The sequence below is a fragment of the Rhopilema esculentum genome, chromosome 16, assembly GCF_057945365.1.
Source record: "Rhopilema esculentum isolate cy_ngs chromosome 16, ASM5794536v1, whole genome shotgun sequence".
NCBI classification, from domain to species: domain Eukaryota; kingdom Metazoa; phylum Cnidaria; class Scyphozoa; order Rhizostomeae; family Rhizostomatidae; genus Rhopilema; species Rhopilema esculentum.
The window spans coordinates 9,462,070-9,486,414 of NC_142830.1; the positions used below are offsets into that span (position 1 = coordinate 9,462,070).

The 24,345-nt window shown below is 35.6% G+C and overlaps 1 protein-coding gene across 1 annotated transcript; it reads right to left on the bottom strand.

Moving 5' to 3' along the window:
* Nucleotides 1-899: 899 nt before the first annotated feature.
* LOC135682432 (F-box/LRR-repeat protein 4) lies at nt 900-23,929 on the bottom strand. The gene is made up of 16 exons (XM_065197317.2): nt 23,398-23,929; nt 16,186-16,355; nt 13,921-14,011; nt 11,991-12,123; nt 11,662-11,754; nt 10,878-11,130; nt 9,941-10,011; nt 9,431-9,500; nt 9,100-9,209; nt 8,675-8,784; nt 8,229-8,358; nt 5,579-5,671; nt 4,065-4,172; nt 3,809-3,895; nt 3,200-3,304; nt 900-2,849 (listed from the first exon to the last, which is right to left on the bottom strand). Exons 1-16 carry the CDS (start codon nt 23,549-23,551, stop codon nt 2,720-2,722), a joined length of 1,908 nt encoding a protein of 635 aa, XP_065053389.2. The 5' UTR covers nt 23,552-23,929; the 3' UTR covers nt 900-2,719.
* Nucleotides 23,930-24,345: the final 416 nt, after the last annotated feature.

Below are 24,345 nucleotides of genomic sequence, written 5' to 3' on the forward strand. Positions count from 1 at the left end.
CGAAAGAGGCGTAAAGCGTCATTAAAAAGCCGGTAGCACAGAGAAGCTGCAAGAAAGCGCAGGGGTCGAATTTAGGCCACGGCTTTGATAGGGGATGCGACGCTCGTCCTGAAATACCGCGATGACAGTGAAATATCTGAAATGAAAATAAAAAGAGAAGGCAGTGATCGCCTTTCGTTTTCTCGGATCGAAATGTCGCGAAACTGTGCAGCCTTCAGCGCGAACTTCTACCCAGTCCTTTTTCGATCTGCGAGTGAAAATGTTGGGTGAAATGTTGGCGATGACATGTTGGAACGTTTGACCACCATCGTTGAGTCACATTCCAATATAAAAGAAAAATGTTAGGCGAAATGTAGGGTAAATGTTAGATCGTTTGACCAGGGCTATATTATGTTAATTTATGTTGCTTGTGTTCAGAATGTATTGTTGTAATAATCTTATGATCATTAGTCAGTCTCGAGCCTCGACACGAGTTGCACGCTATCGTCTTCGCTTCTTACCGTATACGATTACATAAAAGTAACAGCGAACCTTAGCCTGTAACACGGTGCCAAGGGGGTATGGGGGGTTGTTACCCCCTACTTTTGTCAAATTATTTTAAATATTTCTTCTAGAAACCGATTAAAAAGCGCTAGGTAGGGGTACTTCATATTTCCTAAGAAAGATTAACCTGGTACAAAGCACTGAAACCCTCCTACTCAGCAGTAGCTGGCGCCGCTACAGGGCTTGGGGATAGGGCCCCTGACTTTTTTCAGCTGTCTTGTCTCTACAATATAAATTATGCCCAGTTTTTATCTTGCCCCAGTTTTTGAAGACGTTTGCATGCCCCTGATTACGCTAGATGACATGATTGTTTCAATGCTAAATACTAAATTTAACAACCAACAACAGACAACGAGTACTCAGTGCAAAATAAATTCATTTATATTATTATTTAAATACAATGTAAAGGCGATAACAACAGACAGGTTCTGGTGAGGGTGTGTCAATCACAATTATCTATGCACAAACTAAGTACAAATATGCTCTACCGGATCTATGACTTGAAGACTAGCAATGGTCTTTTAACAACATAATAAAGGATATGAAGTTAAGGTAATGAAGAAGAATATCTATAACCAAAATCTTCGTATGTATACATTTACGATAAATCCTTGAATTAGCATCCCTCTTCGAAAAAGCCCCCCTTGAATAAGCCCACACTCTTGAACTACTAATTGTCAATAAGCCCCCACTTCTATCGTAAATCCTTGAATAAGCCCCCTCAACTGGTTGATCTTTGCCATCTGAGGTTGCCTTTGGCGTTTATTGAAGTACCACAAAAATTTATACTCTTGGTAAGAATTAATTAAATTTTCATAAAGAAATTCTTACTAAAATATACGAGGTCTTCTTATAAGGTCTTCTTCATTATGCACAGCGAGTTCCAGATAAATTTTGCTTTTCAAGCAGTTTTGTCACCAATATCTGGGCAAGGGGATGTTCCGGAAAAACTGAGACAAGTCATACTTTCAAATTTTCCAAGCTTTGATTCGTCTTCATCCAATGGGTTTCTTTCCATTGCGCATGGACTCCAATGTTTTAACTTGCATGTTTTTCAGGAGCATCCCCTACCAACAACAACAATAAGATTAGAAGCGATCTGTAACAGGCTTATAGCCTACATTACAGCATTTGTTATGTTATGTTTATGTTATGGTTCTTATTCTCTGTATTAAACTTCGCTGGGACAACCAAACCAACTTCTCGCTTACCTTTCCCAGTAACGATAGCAACATTGTGTTTGATTGGATTGATTGTAAAAGAAATAAATTTAAAAAATGATTTCTTATGCGGCATGTTCTAGATAATTTCATAAGCCCCCTCCCTCGTATAAGCCGCCCTCAAATAAACCCCATCCAAAAATATAAAAAAGCCCCCATTGAGCTAATTCGAGGATTTACGGTAATTCAATTACTCGAATCTAGTTTGTCAAGTCTTAAATAGAAACTAAAGCTATTTTTAAAAGTTTGTCGTTTTTAAAACAAATAAAGTAAAAATTTGAATATATACAATAAGAACTAACCAAACGATGTCTGTAAGCATAGCGACATGTCAAGCACTTGTTGGTTAACATTACTGGAATCTTGGCAAATTTGAATTTTTTTTCAACTTCGAAATTTTGAAGTTTTTATTGATTCACGACAGAAAAATGTCAAAAAGAAATTTTATTCTGTACTATTATCTGAGATAAAAAAAGTCAGGGACTATTTGCAGATTTATTTGCAGGGAATCAAGCAATATTTTGTAGGAAAATATTCTAGCAATCTCTCTACTCTGTAGTATGCGTTTAAACGTTTCCAACAGGACAAATTTCTGACGAGAACAACTTTATCTTTTCAAGTAGGCTGTTTGACATGTTTGACGTCATGTATGGAGTCAAATATCAACGAAATCCCGAAATGTATCACTGGAAAATAATTAAATGATTAAAGATTAAAAATATTACAGTACATTGAAACCAAACTTACAATATTGATGTAAAGAAAATTTTAACTCTGTCATCGTCAATTTGATTTTGTCAAACAAAATTTTATATTCGTGTATTCTATTGATTTCAGAACGAAATTATTTTCGATTTTAATGACACAACAAAATACAATGCCAGGTGGGAAAGCAGCTTTCTAGCCTCGATGTGGTGCTTAACCACAGTGTTGCGAAGTTGGATTTGCCATTCACTTCAGCTTGTAAAGCTCTTTTTGATTGATACTCGGGGAAACTGTTTGTGCCACTGATTGATCGTCTCAACATCGATGCTCGAACAGAAAGAAACATCCAACATCTTTAAATTTATACAATTCGAAAGGAGCCTACGAAGAAAAATGAGTGGTATCAACTAAATAAGCGTTCAAAAGACTTGCACAAACTAGCTACTCAAGTATAGCTGTCCTCTTTCATGAGTACAAAAACAGTGTTGAAAATTAAACATAGCTTGTATGACTGATTTTCAAAAAGATAAAATAACTACAAAGTGGCAAAGATCTTGTAAAATCCTTTTTCTCATTTCCCAACAGAGGCAAACTTCAAACGTCTTGGAAACCAATAATGGAAGTGCTAAAAGCTAAATAAACACATCTATTGGCAACCTGCTACAGGCAATGCTCAAGTTCACTATCACTTGCTAGTTGAAATTTACAAACACACATGACCACTTTATTACCTAAAAACCGAGCTGGGATGCACATTGGCCGTCCCTAGCATATCAAACTGTTCCAGCTCTAATGAATTCTTCGCCAAGGCATCAACATCTTCATCACTGGTACTTCTAAAATTAAAGGGTTCAACAAAATTTAACTCGAGCAATTAAAACTGTATATGCGTTTCCTAACCTGGAAAGTGTTTTATATATCAAAAACAGTGCATTAAATTGTAGCTTTTACTTTATATCAAGTGGACAAAATTTCGGATTATTAATTAAAACCTTATCGCTTATTACATATATTATGAATTATTCAAAATCTAAGTTTATAATTGACTGTCTTCCTGTCTTCTCTGAGAACCTGACTCGTTTCATGTTATAGAAATAGTCCAAGCATTGCATTATCTACCACAAATTGAAGGACTGAAACTTTGAAAAAATGTCTCTGTGATTAAGTAATTCTTACATCACTTATAATACGAACATCACTCTCAATCGTCTGATTAAAAAACTATCCTTCAATGTCATTAAGTAACAATTCTAAATCCAAGCAAGGATTTTATTATGCATTCTGAGATAGTTAGTTAACAAATCCATTAAAAAGAGTTTTGCATAACTTATGACACTTACCTTACTGCAGTCAGGAAAAGTTTCTTCAATTTTGGACATGATTCGGCAACTTTTATAACAGCTTGTCCATTAGACTTGATGCTAGCACTTGAAAATTGAGAAAAAACAGATATAAGAAACTTTTACGAGCCTTCATGGAATAGGCATTTAAAGAACATTCATAAAGTAACTGGACTGATCAATAGCCTTGCAATTTTTCTGTAGTTACATATTATTATTATTGACAAAATTATTGCGTCACAAGTAAACTACTCACCACCAACCAAAATCAAGCTCTTCAATACCAGGGCATGACTCACATAATGAGATGATGCCTCTTGCGTCAACAGTTTTACACCTCCATAAATCAAGACCACGTAGGTTTCTACAGAACAACAACACTGCCAATAAGAAACAAAAAACATCCAAAAACTTCGAAAGCACTAAAAAAATATTACCTATGGTGAGCGAAGATGCTATTCACAACAACATTAGTTAGTTACCCAATATGAGTTCCTCGTCTGCCATACATAACCCAAAACTGATGGACGCGAAACATCTGCTCGCATTCGCGACAGTGTATATGAAGAGAACTAATTTCCTCATTTCATAACCATAGTAATATGCATGAACTATTAGCTTTCATCTTTCTAGAAAAGTCACTTTTCTTCTACAAAATTATGGCTAGGCCTAAGAATTGGAAAGTTTTGTAGCATTTCCTGAATTTGAAAACCTTATTTTTTTATCAAATTCTTTACAGATTAGCCGGTATAAAAATATTTCTAAGCAATGTTTTATTGCATATGTTAAAAAGCAGTTGCTCTTCGGGAAAATTCTCCAAAAAAGGAAACTATACAACATGACACGTTTCTTTGTCAAGAACTTCAGTGCTAATGTTGACGTAGTTGACAGTTCATTTTGTGTATTCAAAAGTCTGCACATATGTCAAAGTATTCTAAGCCTGTATTTTCGAATAAGGCAGTAAAGTAGTGATGTTTCCCGCATAAAGCTTATAATATTAACTTTATCATATTAAAATTTTATTTTTATATGAATAAGCTTGTTTACTCTCCGAACGAGACTTAAGCCAGATCTCCATTATGCGGAAAATGTCGAAGCAGGAAAATTTGCATCTCTTTGTACATCATTGAAAACGCTTTGCCGATTCTCATAAAAAACGCACTCAAAAAAACTGCTTATGAAAATCCATGTTCTTTGTGCTCCACATATGAAAATCATGTTTTCAATAAACTTCACAAAACAGGAATTTTTACCAATAAACCAGGCAAATAAAACCAATAACTATTCGAAAATAACTTTGAAAACATTATGTACGCTGTCATCTAACAATGTCAAGTAACTTTTTAAAGTGAAATAAAGTTTTTACACGTTTTCTATTTACTAGAAGTAAAGTTTTCAATATCTACAAAATATCGATGCAACCGTTTTCATGAAGTTGATGCTACGGAGATTGCGGTCCATCCATAAAGGCTGGATCCCGGCTGAATATAAAAATAGCCTTTATGGCTTAACAAACCATAAAGGCTGAATATAAACCACAAACCAGATAATCGGTTTACTTAAAGGCAATTGACAGATGGTACTAAAGGGGCTTAAGCCATCTTTCAATCAAAAATTGACCAATCAGTGAGCGGGATCCCACTTACACGCTCATTGATTCGCTAATATTGATTGACAGCTGAAGCCATTTTTATATCTATCGGTGATATCGGTGGTCATCTTGATGAATCTAATATCAATAAAAAATGTAATACCAAATACATTGCATACTTGCAATAGCTCCCAAGATTTTCCAAAACATCATTCCCATTTGAAATTGCAGTATTACTTCCAAGATTTAAGAACTCTAAATTGGAACAATTCCTGTGCAAAGAAATACCGTTCTTTTAAAAGGCTCGTCTTTAAAAACAAAGAAACCAATACTCGTTTTAACAACTGCCCGATGACCACATTAAGCTATAAACTAGAGGTAGCTCCTTAGAAGCATCTTGTCGCAAACACTACAGCGTAAATTGTTTCTTAAGAAATCGAAGAAAGGTGCAACAGATATATCACGAGAAGCTCCAGGCTTGATCTAGGAACGCCGGAGTGTTCAAAGGCAAATTGACTCATAATATAATAATAAATACCTTTTTCCTTAATATTTGTGAACACATAACACTTAAAGGTTACGGTAAACGTTTCCTGGAAAAAAACATCAATTTTTCGATTTTTTCACATTCAAGTAACCGAACTTTCAAGGCACACAATGATACCAAATTTGAAACCAACAGAAATTTTGTAAGTGGAAAAAATCCCATGTAAACGAAGGTTTCCGTCATTTCTTTGTCAAAACTTCTAGTTGAGGTCTGAAAATATCTTGAGCTGTTAAGCCCTGGCAAAACGACTAAACATTTCACTAAACATTTCACATAACTTTTGTTTAACCAAATGTTTTGTTTAGTGAAAAGTCTAGTCTTTCTGCCCCCTGTTTAATGCTGTTTAGTCGTGTTGAGTGTTGTTGAGCAAAGTTTGATCCTGGTCAAAAGTGTTTAGCGTTGTTTAGTGTTGTTTAGCAAATGTTTAGTGGTTTTGCCACCAATTATACATTTGTTCTGATCGCGCAGGCGCTCTAGCTGTGGAAATCCAAAGGTTTTTGTCAATTTTGTTGGTTTTCCTGTCTCTACGTGAACCAAAAAGCCTTCATGAGACATCTGAATATCTCGTAATTTGCTAAAAAGTCTGTTCCATCCGCATCGCTTCATCCAATTCTTATTTTTATCCACTGCTTGAAATTCCTATGCAAGATCCACTACAACCCCACAGTGTCCTATACAGCTCACAGTTCAAAAGAGTTGAGTGAAGTTTAGTGGAAAGTTTAGTCACGTTTTGCCACCCTCGCTAAACTTTGCTCAATTCCACTAAACAAAAGTTGAGTGAAATGTTTAGTGAAATGTTTAGCCGTTTTTCCAGGGCTTTAAGCCGACCATCGTTGCTTTGCGGTTGTGGTCGCATGTCTCATTTACAATATCGCATGGAATATCCATGTATCCCATGTACGGCTGTCTTTATTTAAACAGGCTTATTGATCTTAAAGCTTCAAGTGACTTGACCCGGATTACACTATGCACGAATGTATCCTCCGCTACATACAGGTGCGAAAAAGCTATTTTGTACCCAAGGAACCAATCGAATGGCTCAAAAATTTGCACACGGCCAGGGCAGATGTCGGGTAAGTAAACTGTGTCTCAAAACTTTTGTATTTGCTCTGGTCCGTCTTTTATAGCCAAATACAGCTATGAGAGGGAAGAAAAGTTCTTTGCCAATTTTTGACAGGGTATATTTTTAAGGGGAGGAAGAATTTGACAAATCTGAGATAAACTTCGGCAGCTAAGGATCTGCGCTTTCTGCTGATATAAGTCAGATATTTTTACCGCAAACGCACGGGTACAAAATAGCTTGTGAAGGTGGTACCCTCATCTAAGCAATAAATTTGACTGGAAAGTATTATTTTACAATATTTGCCAGTTATTCTTATATGGTTGGAATCACCACGTTCTTGTGCATCGAATGATGTATAAATTAATCTGATTCCGTAAATAATTTTGGTTTTAGGGAAATAAAACCGAATATCGCGTCAGAAACGTTCACCGTAACCTTAAATGCTACAAAATTCATACTTGGCCTAAATGTAGTGTTTACATGTATACATGCAGTGTCTATGTATAATGCCAATACATTCTTTGGCGTATAGAACCTACTGCTTTGCCTATACGGTATCGAGCACTTTTGTGACAAAACGGTAGACAGCAACTTTCATTATTCATCAAACCAATACAATACCAAAGCCCAATAGATACATAAAAATGCCCCCTTGTTATAATAAAAATTAAAAATAGGAGCTTAAGAAAAGTCAAGTTATGAAAAGTGTTACATTAGTCTTCAGGGAATGAATCTGGGGACACATCGGAGATGAGGATAAGTTGGTAATAGCCCTTGTAAGTAGGGGAAAATTATAGTAAAAGAGGGGATCCAAACTAGCCTTATGTAAGGTAAGGGAAATTGTCTTCTAATTGCGACATCAGATCTGTCACTGATTAAATTGGTTTTATTTGGAACTCTGATAATCTAAAATGTTCATGGGCATCCTGGAACTTCCTCGAAAGATCATGGTGAAAATTAATTTGAAGCTTTGGATTTTCTTTTTGCAAAAATGAAGAAAATTGCCAAAAGAGGGTAAAATTATTGTGTGGTACTCTACATTCGTAAGAGTTGAGGGAGCTCTTTCAACAAGGAATTCTTCTTCATATAAGTTCCTAAAATAAGTTAATATTGATTGTTACAAACCAATCGTCCCGTTATCATAAACCTTTTCAAATGATTTTGCATGTAATAAAATATTTGGAAGAATCGAAAATGGAATAAGCTGAAATGTACTTACATAAAAATAGATGCCAGTATCGAATCTGGTATAGGAATGCGATACAAGTTTAGATTACGCAGCTTCTTTAGATTCTTTATACAAGAAAGATATCCAGGTCGCTCGAAGTTGCATGATGCCAAGTTAAGCTCTTTGGAAAAAAATTTGATTCAGTGCAGAATCTTGAAAATGCGAAGGGAACTTGGCAGTGAATGTGAAGACAAGTAGAATTTAAGTGGCAAATTGAATGATGGATCCTTTTTACGAATTTGATTAAATGAAACTCACAGTATTACGACTAAAAGCAACTAGCTAGAGCTCGTTTTAAGTACAACAACTTAATATCTCCAACCTTGCAATTTGGCCCTTCCAAAGGAGAGCCATTTGCTCAGCAGTTTTAAAGAATATGATTTGGAGGCGGAAGGGTTAAGCCAATACCTTTGCTCAATTAGTTAAATGGAACTTACCTAAAAGATTTGTGCAGACAGTTGTGATCGTCCCAACCGAATTTTCATTTAAAAAATCGCAAGCTGATAGGCGTAGATGGGTGAGTTCGGAGCCACATGTTGTAAGAAACCTAGAAAAGAAAATAATAAGGCAAGACCATAAGGAAAATTAATAAAAAATATCGAATAGTTGTACAGGAATTTTTTCGGCAAACAAAAATATGCTTACATGTTTGCATGTTTATATGAACACATAAAATAGGCAAATTTGAGAAATGGTAGTTATTTTCAATTAATCAGAAGCAAAAATAAGCTGCAATAATAATTTAGCTAGGCCTGTCATTCTCCAAAGCATCAGCACAAATTTATTCTCCAAACAGGACGGTATCGTGTATGCTTCAACTTGCAATGCACTTCAATGCGAATATTTCGTTAATTTTACTCACTTATTGAAGACAGGAACAGATACTGCACCAAGCGGGCCTACCCAAGACATGTCAAGTTTTTCAATATGGCGACATCTCGTTATTAATCCTTCTAAACTTTTATTGGATATCTGAAATAGAGCAAAATTGTTTTCTGCAAAAAGTTGTGTTGGTAAATGGAGATTTAATAAGAATTTTAACGATAACAGTTTCTCTAAATTACGTCACAACTCCAATGGAATTATCCTTACTGCTAGATGTTCAGATGGCGAATAGAAAGTAGGATTTGGAAATTTCTTTAGGAAACAAGATCGAGTCACGTGCATTGAGTGCTATGGATTGATGAACCTACCTTTGACCAGAAAGGCTTCAAATTTAATTCTTTGTAAAATAAGGGATCATAACAAAGAGATCTCAAAAATCTATGGAAAGAAAAATAGAGTTATGATATAGCATTTACATACTTTGTGCATACTTTCTGGTTTCTGAAATAAGATTAAGTTCTTATAGTGTCCTCAAAAGAGGCGATGAATGCAAAATAGCCAGCGAACGACATTTTGGGATATCTCCACTAAAAAAATGGGGGACATAAACAAACAAGATAAGGACTAAACACAGAATGAATTTTAAGCAAAGGATCTCATTTTTTAAACAACGAACGAACAAAAAGAACTAAGATAAAATCGAATCCATGGAAGAACAGGCAATATACTTGAAATCTTTGAGAGTATCCTTAGCAAATATTCATTGCAATGCACTTTTTCTTTTTGAATATCATAACTGTATGGATATCGCGTATAAATTAGTTTAAATGAAAATGAAATGATAAATTATGTTCCAACAATTTGAGAAACTAGCAAACCTGCAACATTGCGCCAAGGCTCCCAAATCCCTAAACGTTAAATATGTTAAAAGATGGCTTATAACTTCATCCTGAAACAAAGAATTGAAATGTAGGTCGTAAATATTAATAGGCAAGCTTTGTATGGAATAATATTGTGAGATTTCTCCATACAAAAGACATCTTTCATTTTTTCCGATTCAATATTTGAATTAAACAACACCCTGCATTCCATTTTTAAACATTTTTAAGTCCCATTGTCAGGAAGTGCAGTGACCAGTGGTCAAAATGGGGAAAATGCCATCCCCAGGAATTTTAAACGTTCACTACTATTCTGGCCTAATTTATGATATTGTACAGATATCAAATAATCCTATCGGAATATTTTGACTGTTTGCCTACAATAAGAAATCAGTCAAACTGTGCTTCTGCCTATCTTACAAAAATATTTTTTGAAAAACATCAAAGTCCATGTTTTCAGAAAATGGTTATATTATCCAAAAGAGGTTCTTTAACGGACAATTAATAGCAATCATAACCCTTAAGTAGTGGCTTGATAAGGTACGGTAACCTAAGTAAAAGGATCTGGTTGGCGAAAGAAGGAAGCTTTTGGTTTCAAAACAGCTTTTGAGAATATTATGTAATACCTGGACAAAGGATCATTTTTCTACATCTCAAGACATATGCGTCTTGCCGGGGGTTTAAGGGCAATAACCACAATTCTGTAATTCATTGGCATTGTCTTAAAATTCACTGTCTCTATACGGTAAAGTAAAACCATAGCTAAGAAAGCTCAATGCGTCAGTCTAGTTAAGAAAACAAGACAAGAAAACTTGTCGACTCTGCCTCTGTGCCTCCTCCATTCTTCAACTAAATCACCACAATGTCCCTGCCTTGAGTTGTCAGTATAGTTAAACTTGTTACAATTTCAAATAAAAATACTTCTTCCTCTACTTACAGGAATAAACCGAAACAGTCCGCTACATTCTCTGTCCATTTCTGGAACCTTTGAATCAGTATCAATTATACCATTCTCAGCAGGTTCTGACGAATCTGTGATTGATAATTTGCCAATGTCCAGATATTCTAACGCGTCATCTACCGACCTCTGCATAGCTGAGTCCAGTTGTGAGCTTGTACCAGTCATGTAAACTGCATCAAGTTCAGTGTAATAATCACACAGAGACTGGTTTAGTTCAATGCGAATTAACCTGAAAAGATTTAATTTTCTCGTTCAAGATACTAAACTGAACGAAGAATATAATTTGCTGCTCAAATGGTTAAGAAATATATTCCTAAAATCAAAAATGCCAAAATTGCAAAAACAGTAACAAGAAAAATAGATCAAAGATAGAAAATCAAAGCAAACAAATTCAGAATTTCTATAATTCAATATGGTACCAAGAAATGAAAAGCCAAGTAAAATGTCGAAAGGCAAAAGAGGTAATGAAGGTTTTTCAAAATCCTCTAGCTTTTGCAGGGCTTTATCATTTCTAAAACCTTTTGGTAGCTTCTTGAAAGCTATTTAGATGGGGCATAGAATATAATATTTTATCAGCTCCATAGAAAATTTCTTTTACCAGGATATGATAAGCGACCTTCTTTTACCAGGAAACACCAAAGATAATATAAAATGGAGACCACAGTTTTTTTCAATCTCAATAAAAGATTATCATGGTCAATACAAGACTGCTTGGAGATTCTGTTTTTATCATTGATATGGTGTGAGAGAGCCCAGTCACCTCGTGGCAAAACTTGGTGTCTTGATAGGTGGTGAAAACAGCCTTGCTTGCGGTGCCAGTTTCACAGGAGGCCCACTCCACAGCACTTCCCAGCTGTAAAAATTAATTCTAATCAAGCTTTGTATTTTTATATATTTAAAAAGAATTTTTAGAAAAAAAATTAAGCAGCTAACAAGAATAGTTAATGAAATAGTTTTAAATAAATAAAGCAATTAACAAATACCATGGATACAACTATGGTTTGTGAGTGGTAAGTAAATGAACTGGACTCTAACTTCGTTAAAGAAAGACGCTGAGCTGAGGACATCAGTACGCTAAAATTCACTCACCATACACTATCTCCATCTATGAAAGACTCGTGTGGAGCTTTGTTACAAGCCAATATCCTAACGACAGAGCCAGGATTGTATGTTTCGTATATATCAATTCTTTCAGGATTCACAGTATTCGGGTAGTACAAGTCTGTAAAATGAATTTGCAAAGCTGTAATTATAGTTTTCAGGAAAGAATGTTTGTTTGTGCTGACAGAAAATGTGGGTATTATGAGATGATATCAAAAATCTAACATCTTTTATGCAAATGACAAACTTTCGGAGCAAAAGACAAAGAAAAACTTTTGTTTTGAGATAGGGCCCAGTTGCTACAAAAAATGTTACTCTAGAACAATTGAAACACAAACATCCAAACAGTAGGTATAAAAGGAGCGTGTTAATAATACTGGCTAAGATGACACACACTGGAAACTCCCAAATTTATACAAAAATATTCTGCGGACGGAAGGGGCAGTTCTAGAATGGGGCAGAAAAAAAGCAAAGGCTTGAACAATGAGATGAAGGCCCCAGATATGTATTTTCTGAGAATTCTCTCTCAACTTTTGGAAGTTGGGTAGCGTCCTTTTAGTTGTATTCATTTTGTAAATAAATTAAAGAATAGATACCTAACTTTAAGATGCTACTAAACATGAAACTCTAGTGTTGAGAAAAGGCCCTCAAGCAATTATCATTCATTAGTCAAGAAAAGCTACAGAATCCGTTCGAGAGAGGTCGGTGTGAATTTTTGCAACAATTTAGAAAATCAGTCATCGTCAATTATCTGTCCACTCCTCGCTTTGATTGTTCTCATACTTCCATAATATCCTGAAAAAGGTAGCCCCATCAAATTGAAGATATTTTTTTATGATTCTCCTCGATGGTATCCTTTACGTAAACGATAATACAGAATTCAGTGACATTTTATGGACAAATCTACACGGCCCGTAGGATCTATGAACATTGAAACATTTTCATTTCAGAAATCTTCAAATGATGGCTAATCACTTCCTGGAAATTTATCAACCAATGAAACTTTATATCTTTATAGAAGAGCAAGAACAGTTTCTCCCATGAAATGGTGCACGCGGTTTTTTTCATATTACAAAGACTGGAAAACATGTCAAAATGTCAAAAACTCTAACTGCTGGTAAAATAGCTTATTTGTAGCTTCAGATGTAGCAGCGTTTAAAGAATTGGCATTAAACATTGACCTTCTAAAATCCTATGATTAGATAAGATTATAACAATGTGACAAGACGGACCGGCGCTTTATACAAATGAGAAATGTATTTGCCAAAAATAAAACACTCGTGTGAAATTCAATTTTGTGATACTGTAGAAGAGTAGAACCAGATTGCAATCGTTAATAATCTGTTTACTACTGATGTAGTTATTTGTAATTCTCTTAACATTTTTGTTGTATGAGTGCAGTGCAAAAATAACAATACACAAAATTTGTTGTTCAATTTCCCCTTCAAGTTTCACTTTCTATAACAATCATTGCTGACAGCCCCCCTGCTCCCTCTAAGTGTTTATTACCGGTTGTCCTACAAACAGCTATGAGCCTTCCTGAAAAGACTTTAGCAAACAAACTTTTGGTGGTACAAAGCTGCTCTATGTTCTGACGTAGATCTATGTTCTGACGTTTTATACTCTGAAGAGTGTCAGACGAAAAGCTTAAGTATGACTCAAAATGCTTGCTTTTTCCCCATTTTAAAATTAATTTATCAGACAGCAGCATTCAGAGCATCATCAACATTAAAGAAGTCCATTCTGAAGAATTTGCCAAAATCTTGAAGAGGAATCTACTGAGCATCTTATACGTTAGTAAAAATGATTTCTGGTTTAGCCTTAAGCAAAAACTTTTTGAATTCCTTTGAGGCATAGCCCCTTCAGCCCCCTCTCATAAATGTTATGATTAAATATAACATATAAGCTCATTGCTTACCTACGAAATCTTCTGCCAGAAACCATTCTTCTTTTCTGCCAATTTGAATTGGTGCAGAGGGAGCCTCACACCACCAAGGACCATATGTTCTCTACAAAATACAGTCATATAAAATAAAATCACCCCTAGCATTTGATAAGATTTCATTCTTTGAAAATTTTATACCAGCATGCTTTTGTAGGAAATTTGCCAATTAACAGTTTCCAAAATTAATTCATATTTCTCGCTTACTTTATGCAGAATAATTTCTAAACTGTATATAATCTTTTACATGAGCCATTTGAACGAATAGCATATAGGTTCTCTTTGATAACATAACCATTAATAAGAATTTGTTCTTTTTGCGCTTAGCACCAGGACAGCAGTGGACACTAACAGTTTTACTTCAAAAGTTTAAACTACACTCTTAACATCCATTAAAAAAATGTACAAAAAACTTAAGCTGCCATCACTTCTACCTAAGCAGCTTGCAGGTTTGATGAAGGACTTATTGAATATAAGGAGAACAGTAAACTCCTAGGAGTGTATATTAACAACAAACTAAACTGGGACACACATATAGATAAGGTGTACAAGCAATTCTCAAAAAAGTTGTCCATGCTGAAAAAAGTCAAATTCCTGCCAACACAAGTGCTAGAGGAGATTTATTTTAAAACTGTAATACCAACAACCATATATGCAATGACTGTATAGGGAACATGCGCAAGCAGCAAGTTTCAGAAAGTTGAGAGTCAGCATATAAGTGCAGCAAAATTGATAAAGAACATTCCAAAAACGGTTGACTCAAACAATGTTTTGGGGTGGCCAGCTGGAAAAACTTTGGATGTGCAACAAAAAGGTAGCAACAGAGATGTACAAGGTCATAAAAGGAGAGGGAGAACATGCATTGAAAGATCATTTCATAATGTCTCCGTACAAAAAGGACAGACTACAAGTAAAAATACTTAGATGAGAGTTTGAGAGAAATACTTTGAGTTTTAGAGGGCTGGTGCTATGAAATGCTCGGCTAGATACTTAAAACAAAGAAACTGTATGAACAGTGTAAACTTATTCCTAATTTTGGCACGATTTTAGTTATGTAAATATTTTGCTGCCACTTTTTAACCTGTGTTAACAAATAAATGAAATGAATGAAATGAAATGGACCTGTGAGCAAACAAACAATCAAAGCTACAATGTATTTTGGGTAACCTATAGCCTTGTTTATAGTGAAATCATATTATATCTATTGTAAACCTTCTGTAAAGAATTTGATTTCTCAGAATTCGCTGAGAATTCATTGTCTAACACCTGTAGAGCATATGATCTGACAATGCATTTTGTAAAAAATACCAAATTTTATGGATAAATTCCATGGTGTCATACCCTAAAATAACAGATTATTAGAAATAACAGAAATAACAGAATTTTTCAATTATGTCTAATGCGAAAAGAACCTTCCACACAGAGAGGCATCAAAATTGTCAGCCTATTTCAGAAACCTTGGAGTTTTGAGAGATTCTCCAATATTTGAATAGATTTTAGGGCTACGTGAAGAGATAACTTAGTTATTGTGAAATATAATATTAAAGGAAATATTGATATATGTCAACTAAATTGTCAACTTGACTGAATGGTTGGTCGTGTCCAGTAATAAATTCCTGTAAAAAATTGCAGGAGTTCAGGCTTCAGTATGTGATTTTGAATCTTCAAAGAGTTAGAATTGTGAAGCCTTGAGCTTTTCAAATTTTTCCTGAAAAACCCTGGAGTTTTGCAGATAATCTTGGAAATTTGACATGCTACAAAGCTATATTAAGCTTCCTTTCTGTCAGTCATATTCATCTAAAATGAGGTTTGGCATTCTTCTTGAAGCATTACATACTTACACTGTAGCCTGAAGAGATCCTCAACTCTGGGGGCTTTTGATATAATATGAAAGTAGATGACATGAAAGTAGATGACATGAAATTTTCAACATAGAGTCACATCCAAAAACCTCTGCTAATGCTAAAAAAATCAGGCAAATCAGAATTGGTGAGTGTCATGGCCTTGATGGTTTTGCATGGAATGACCCTTAAATCTGTAAAAAAATGAATTTAAAACACACAAATTGCGTTTTTTTAAATGAGAATCAATGCTGAATATTTTTTCTGGTCGTTTGAATGCATTTTACAGAATGACTAGCTTTATAAGGCTAACTTCAAAGGCAAGACACTTGTCGTAGTCTCATCGTGACGTACAAATAAATCCTACCTACGAAAGGCCACATGAAGCGAGCTTACATACCATAACACAGGCCTCTGTGAAATCTCCATAGCTAGGATATCTGTACGACTCTCCTGCAAGATTTGCTGCAGTATAGCCTCGAGAATTCTCCCCTCCGTACTGACTTGAAAATCCGTTGACACTTTCTGCAAACATCCTTGCCGTTACTGGGATTTTCTCTGGTCTTGCCTCTGCAAAACGACTGAATACTTCCATAACTTTTCTAAACATTTTAAGGATTGTATCAGAAGAAATACAGTAATAGCTACTATTTGTAAAGTTGTTGATAGGATGTTATGTTGACAATCATGTTTTCTTCTTATATGTTTTGAACAACAACAGCAACGGCAACAACAACCCATACCTATGGGGCAGGCCACCACTGTCTTTTATAGAGATCAGTGGGGGCCACATTCTGTGGGGAAGCTCCTCCAAGCTCTAAAAACAATGCTTGATTAATCATAAAACGCTTTAAAGACACACGACGGATATAAAAGTGTATTGTGCCACGGGCCTGGTTGTGATTGTGAGATTTTACATTAGATTGCTTTTCATCTTTTGTGTTGTGCTTGTTCTTTCTGTCGACCGTCAAAACAATTTTTAACAAGACAATAGATAACCATTGGAGACGAGATATTTCAAAAGATGTCTGAATAATCCAGACGATGTAAAGAAATTGTACTTTCATCCCCTGCAGATCCCATGTTGTGAATGACCTCCGACACAGGTTGAAAGGTGGGAGGGGGAGGCCAAGATAAATTTAACACCAATAACAAAAGATTTTGAAAACAGCTTTACTGTTTTGCAAAAAATTTGAGAGGGGCATGGCCCCTACTCCTTTGGCCCCCTTGGCCCACCAGATGGCACAGGCCATGGGAATTCCGTGTGGGTAGTTTTTCCACGGTGTTTCAAATGCCCACGGTGTTTCAACGATTGAGCAATTTTTTAACAACTTGGCTTTACGCGCTTTTTTATATAAGGAATCACTAATAAACTATCATTACTAGAGACAAAATCCCTAAGAAATTTTTCATTTTCGAAAATTTCTATCATTGCAAACAATCATGAATTATAAAGACGGTTCCATTCAACTGGAGTTAAAAATCACAAAAATTGTGTGTTACGAAGATAGCTATCGAGTGTTTCATCGTGTAATTTTTCACTTTTTCATATGTCCGATGTCTTTCTAGTTTTTTCCGTTTTCTTATCACTCTAGCTACAGATAAGAATAGCGAAACTAATGAAGAATTTCAATGTATTATGGGCAAATTTTATGGTACCAAATGTGCAGCTAATTTGAAAAACTATTTTATAGTACTACAATCAGGGCCGCCGGTGCCCCCGGAGCAAGGGGGGCCACGGGGGCACAGACCCCCCTGTTTGCAAAAAGTAAAAACAAATGCCCCTTTCTGAAAAATATATTGCGTGTATTTTTTCACTGCCAGATATTCTACCTTTAGAAGCTAAGTAAAACAACTTGAATCTGGGCGTTGTTGGAGGACCATTCACTAAAATTTCCTTGAACTTTTACTTGGTCTTGATGCAAAAAGTGCAAGCTCCTGAAATGTGGTGAACAATATTAATTGCGAAGAAAACTGCCAGTTTCGCGAAAAAATTTCTTTAGTATATCTTCAGTAACAAATGCATCACTGAAAGGTTCGCATCAAGTCCTCGGCGGGCACAGTCAAATGATCCAATGTATATTGTATGTGTTCCTGAAAGTAGAAACTGGACCCCTATCTCTGATTTTGGATTGCGTAAAATGCACCCTATTCTTTGACTTTGCCAAACTTGTGTAACTTATTTCACTGTGAATATTCAAGCTTGAGCAGGAATTTTTGATACCAATTCATGTTAGAACCCTTCTTTTTCTTAAACTTATATCTAGGTATATCAAAAAACAGAGTTCATTAAATTTGATTTTAACAACAATCCCTTGTGGTGTAAAACTATAATTGCATTATATTGCTTACTTTTTATGAAGAAATGAACAAGTTTTGTCCCTGCAATGAGTACATGCCAGCAAAGACTTAAACAAAGTCTTAATTTTCTTATCTAGGATTAGAACAGTATACAAGACTAGATGCTACTGCAAAATTTGTTGTACTTCAATATGCCATTGGTTTACCTAAAAAACTATCTGTAACATCATATCTGTAAATCCCTTTTGTGTTTCCTCTGACTGATTAAAAAAGCAACCCTATTTTCAAGATTCTATGTCCTAGAATTCTAGTTTCCAGACCACCCTTACTCAGAGTTTTTCGGAACTCACATCTAATACATTTGACCAACTGTCTGAGCCCGCTGGGATCAAGTCTAAGGAGAGTTAAAAACTTGTTTCGTTCATAAGACTGATGAGATAAACCTAATCAAAGTGGCAAATTAATTTTGCTATGGCAGTGAAGAATGTGCTCGCACCTTCAGCCGATTGCGTGAAGATGACTTAAACATAAAATTTTGTAGCTAAAAAAAATCCACAGAGACAAACAAATTTATGTGTTCAAGTGGTGATGGAAAGACGCGAATGCCAAGGGGGACTTAATTGTTTAAATATAAAAGTAAGAAAATTAAAATCATTATTCGAATGGGCTTTTGATAATTCTAGAGACTGAAACTTCGCTTTGAAAGGAAGAGGGACTGGAATTGGCTTTGAAGTATATAGAGACTAAGAATTTGAAAAGTCCATTCAGTTCATATTTTGGGTTGGATTCGATGGTATGTTGCAATAAATTTGAACATTTTTTTTGTATAATGCGCCTGCCATAAGTATGAAAGAATGTTGTGAGCCTGCTTTTTACCCGGGGCCAAACCCACTTACAGTGAAAATTATAAAGAAAATAAGTACAGCATACTGTAGTAAAGGTAAAAATCATAGATGGAAGAAAGATTTGCACTCTCTAAAAAAACTTGAAGGCCATGAGGTGGGAAGCTATACAAATAATTATGATCAAGAGTGCATGGTCCCTAAATGGAGTACATAGCCATCCATCTACTTTCAGTGAAGATAGTTCTTACTATGCCCAGTGTGTTTAAATTTTTCTATAAATGTCTAAATTACCATGAAATCTGTACCATTTTTGACACTTACTAATTTTTCGGATAAAAAATATTTGTGCCCTTTCAATTCGTTTTGGCCCCCTCTGTTCAAACCTGCGTCCAGCGGCCCTGTACAATTCGATAAAAATAGTTCCAAAAGTAAGAAACTTCAAGAACTATGCCACGAGCTAGGTTCCTTGTAAATAAAAAAGTGTATAACCTCGTTTGCAGAGGTGTAGTGCTATCAAAATAACAAGAATGGCGCTTGCGCAAAAAGCTTCAAGAACAAAAGCAAAAAGAAGAAATTTGATACTAATCGGCATTAGCAAGGGGGCTCAGGTGGCTGAAAACCCAAGCACTTTACCCCTGGACGTGTATCATTAAGTTCTTTTGATACCACGAGGAATGTACCACACAATGGGCGCCATAGCAAAATAGTCCAGTGTGGATTGTAAGATTTCTGTTCACCAGGAAGAATAATTGTTAACGATTGGTGTAAACATTCTCGAATCTTTAAAAAGAAAATTGGTAGGGATCTGTTTTTTTTTAAAGTTTGTCAAAGTTTACATGTCCGTTAACATCTCATTTCTATAAAAAATGTCAATTTTTGCTTCTTGAAATACCCTTTAGAAGATGTAATGTTTCTCGATTTTCAGCTATTGTTAATTGTTTACTTCTTTCTAGTTCTTTTTCCTGTTTTTATCTTCAGCCATGTATCCAAGCTTAGAGCTATATTCATTAAGAAATAACTAGTTGCAGGGACAGCGTGGCAAATATGAAGGTCCCTGGATCATATTTTAAAAAGGGACCCACTCTAGCCCTACCCCTTTTCTCTGAAAACTCGAATAACACAATTTTTGTTTTACAATAAAAACCAATGCAATTAATCGTAAACAACATTTTAATTGATAAAACTATCCAAACTCGAAGTCTTTTCATATAGCATATAACTTCAACATTAATATATCTGTACATCGAGACAAGGATAGAATAAAGTAACTATCCGAGAAGGCACCATGTTTGCCCCCGTAGAAAAGGAAACTTTTCGAATTTCGATGCTTCTATTTCGCTGGGAAATGCACTCCTTCAAGCAATTTTTATTAAAGCAATTCTCCTAATCATACTGAAAACAATTTCATTTTTTAAACAGATTGTGTAGCAGATAAAGACAACTGGTGCAATTTTGCCGTGCTTTTGAAAATACAATTTTTTTGTTACTTCCGAAGCAAGGTAACCAGCAGCACTCATTGCCAATTGACCCATCTTCCTAATCATGTAAAAAAGGAAATTTTGCTGACGGTTTTTAGTACCTTGGGGTTTGGCTGGACCCAACTCTGAATATAAACGAACACCTCCAAAGAGTACTTAAAAGGGAAATGCTCGAATAAAGCTGTTGTTTTATGCGCGTGATTCATTATCTGTTTTTGCTCCTTCCTCCTTACTTTTGCTGACAATGCACTGCTCTACGCCAGTCGTTAAAGCTTCAGAAACAATGTCAAAAAAATGTGAAAGAAAACAAAATAGGGCACAAAAAGTAATTTACGGAGTGCAGAAAAACAACAGCTCTAAGCTAATATCAATCAACAATCATAAAAAAATGAAAGTGGTTATAAAAATGTTTAAATCGGGGGGGGGGGCTATGGCCCCTCATTTCTCTGCAGAGCAAAGGAGCTTTTTAGAGGCAAAAGTGGACAGAAATCTACTATACCATTCTCTGAGTAACTGTGCTTAATAATTCCTTAAATATGCCCTTAGTTTTAGATTGGTTGCTATGGCTTTACCATAGAAGACATATAAAATAAAAAAGAATATTGGAATTTGACTGAAGAAATCGATCATTGTCCAAGTTGTACAACGAGCGACAGCTTGGCTTAGGAAATGGATCAAGAAACCTGATCCAGAATAACTCGGTGCCAGCACAAATTGGCGGAGTTTCGTTTTTTCTATGGCCTAAACCTGACAAACAATACAAAAAGAGAGAAAATTAGGGTCTTTTGTTAAAAATTCTTTGTTTTAGAAAAGTTGTTGCGACTAACTCTAATTTCTAATTTTAATTAATTCAATTTTAGGTTTATTGCAAAGTTTTCTTCTTTAAATTTTTCTAACAGGGCCTTTATTGATAAATTGTTGCTGATCACATTTGTTGCTTAAAAGGCAACCTTTTATAAAGGACAGTATTATCATTATCAGTATTACAAGGTTTGGGGCTCTTTGTGAATTTCCGTTGATGCTTCTTCCGAAAAAATGTAGGGAAATTTGACAAAAAGTAGTCCATTTGCGGAAATTCGGGCTTTCATTTTGGGGGGCTCAGGCCCACGGCTCTCAAACAAGAAAACATATTGGATCATACCTAATTTTAAAGAAAATTTATCAGTGTACATTGTGATGAAAAAAGTTGATTTTTGGGCGGGACCCTTAAGAAATATATGTGAACCATGCCCTTTAATTTAGTAGCTAGAAGAACAATCCATAAATGATTTTTGATATCACGATACACCAATTCGACTTACAGCCTCATTGTGAAAAATTCATCAGATTCTTTGGCACAAACTTTTTGACGTCAGATTCGGTTGAGAGCAATGATTTTAATCTACTTGGAAATTTTCGTTATTGTATACCCTGGGTACCAAAGACGCAAAAATTTAACGGCAGCAAAAAATAATGAGAGCTGCGGAGGCGAAGAAGAGAGAAGAGGGAAGAAGAAAAACTTTGGTACTGGCACCCAGGGTAATTATTGTATTGCTCACGATAGTGATTTATGACCACATGTACGCTTAAAGCAAGTGGAATCGAAATAAAACACGTCGAATAATTCAACTACCTAGGAAGCCTTTTAACATCTGATGGCAAACCTGATAAAACAAAGCGGAGACAAAAAGAGATCTATTTTAACAAGTTCAAACATTACCATGTCAACGAGACAGAGAATCTTGAATGGTTATATCTGGTCCATCCCTACATATGGATGTGAGACATGGAATATCTCAGCTGTTATGCAAAAGTGTTTGGAGGCAACAGAAATATGGTTTATAAGAAAAATACAGAAGATATCATGGACTGATAAAATGTCAAATGAGCGAGTACCCGCAATTGCTAACATGAAGCGAAAATTGTTACAGACCATCAAAAACAGGAAAATGACATTTTTGGGACATAGTATGCGGGGAAAAGGCATCAGAAACCTACCGCTAACCGGAAAAGTAGAGGGTAAAAGAGCAAAAGGCAGTCAGAGAAGGACGTATTTGAGCAACATCAAAGAATGGAAAGAAAAAATGGAAAAGAACTCATTCAAGCATGTCAAGATAGCGAAGTTTGGAGGAGTAAGATCGTCAACGCCTTAGCGCATGACACATAAAGAAAAAAGATAAAAATTTTATAAGAGATTTGACCGTGATTGGCGACTAGGGGGTTAAGTTTCACCCGGAATGACTTTTGCGGTCAAATCCCTTACAAGTCTTCAAACTTCATTTCTCCTTAAAATCTCAAATACAAGCACAAACAATATAAAAACTTGTATCCGGACTAAAACTATGGTGATAAAACCAAACCTTGAGTCTAAAAAAGTCGTTTAAAGGGTGGGGGGCGTAGTTTCTGCCACCGCAAGGTACAATTTTACCAAAGGAGGGTCTTTTTTGGATTTAGTACCGACAAGTTGAAATTATATATGCTTGGCTTTGTTTACTTTCGGGTGAATATCATATGTAACCAACGGAGCCACTGCCTTTTCCAGAATCTTTATTGGTTTTTAAACATACCTTAAAGGTACTTTCAATTCCACTGAACAGATTTTGCCTGTAAATTACAATTATAATGTAGTTGTAACAAAAAAGGTCGAAAAAGACCGAAAAATTACTAATAATAACAATGTTTGAAAAATCTATTCACAAAGGCGTGTCAGAGATTGCTGTCCACCTATCTCAAACTTTAGAGATTCAGTAAACAAAATATTGCTGACATAGACCATATCGGAAAGTACGACCCACCTACCCCCTTGGGACTTCTGCCTCGTGCCAGGTTCAGGGACACGAATACTAAGGGGAGCATGGAACAGTTGGACAAATTTTACAATTTTATTTTTTGGTATTGTTTTGTCTTTTTGCTTGGATCTTCATCCCACTCTTGTCCCACAGTGCCATCTCTGATGGAATCCCCGGTTATCAAAACATCGTTCCCTATGTAAGAACAATAAAAATTTACCTGCAGATTCAAAGGCTGACGAGTTCGAAGCCTGTGCAGTTAGTCCGATATTTGGAAAATGTTTCTCAAAGCCTTCGTCTTCGGCGGGATCCATTGCAACCTTTCCGAAGCAAAGCAACCAACTAGGCCATCTTCTCGTTGCATATTTAGCCATTATGGTATTTTCTTGCACACAGAAAGATCTTCCCGAAAAATTTTGGCAATGAAAGTGAGCAGTGCTTCTGCTTTGCACAGAAACTGCCGGTTCTGCCGCTTAACTTAACTTAAATGAACTCATGACACAATGCTCACGCATAACAACATTGTTCGCATGCAGGCAGACCGACGATTTCGCACTGTCTTCTGTTTGAAAGTTATTATGGGGATGAATTGTGCAAGTGGCAGGGGGTAACAGTGCGATAAACTGTTGTTTGGCCAATCAACGAAGATAATGTTTTTCAGGTCAAAGTAAAGAATTTTTCTATTCTTCTATGACCATAGGGATAGGATAATAAAATCTCTATGATTATGAATAATACTGTAATTCCTCGAATTCTTCCTCCCCCCCCTCGAATAAGCCTCCACCCTAGAACTAAAAATTGTCAACAAGCCCCCCTCGAATAAGCCCCTACTACTGCCGTTAATTCGCGAATTGGACCCCTCAATTCGATGAATTTTTGCCATTTGAGGTTGCCTTTTGCATTTTATTGAATAACCACAAAAAATCATACTTTTGGTAATATAATATCTAATTTAATTATCATAAACCAATTCCTACTAAAATATATGAGGTATTTTAAAGTGCTACTTACATGAAAAATTTTCCGAAAGGCTTTTTATTAGACAGTATACATCACTGATTCTATATCTGCAAATATTTGTTCAAAATAAGGGGCCATAAGTTCATTTTTGAGGAGGTTTTTCGAAAAGAGTCGGGGAGAGAGAGGCATTCTGGTGTGTTGTAAAACC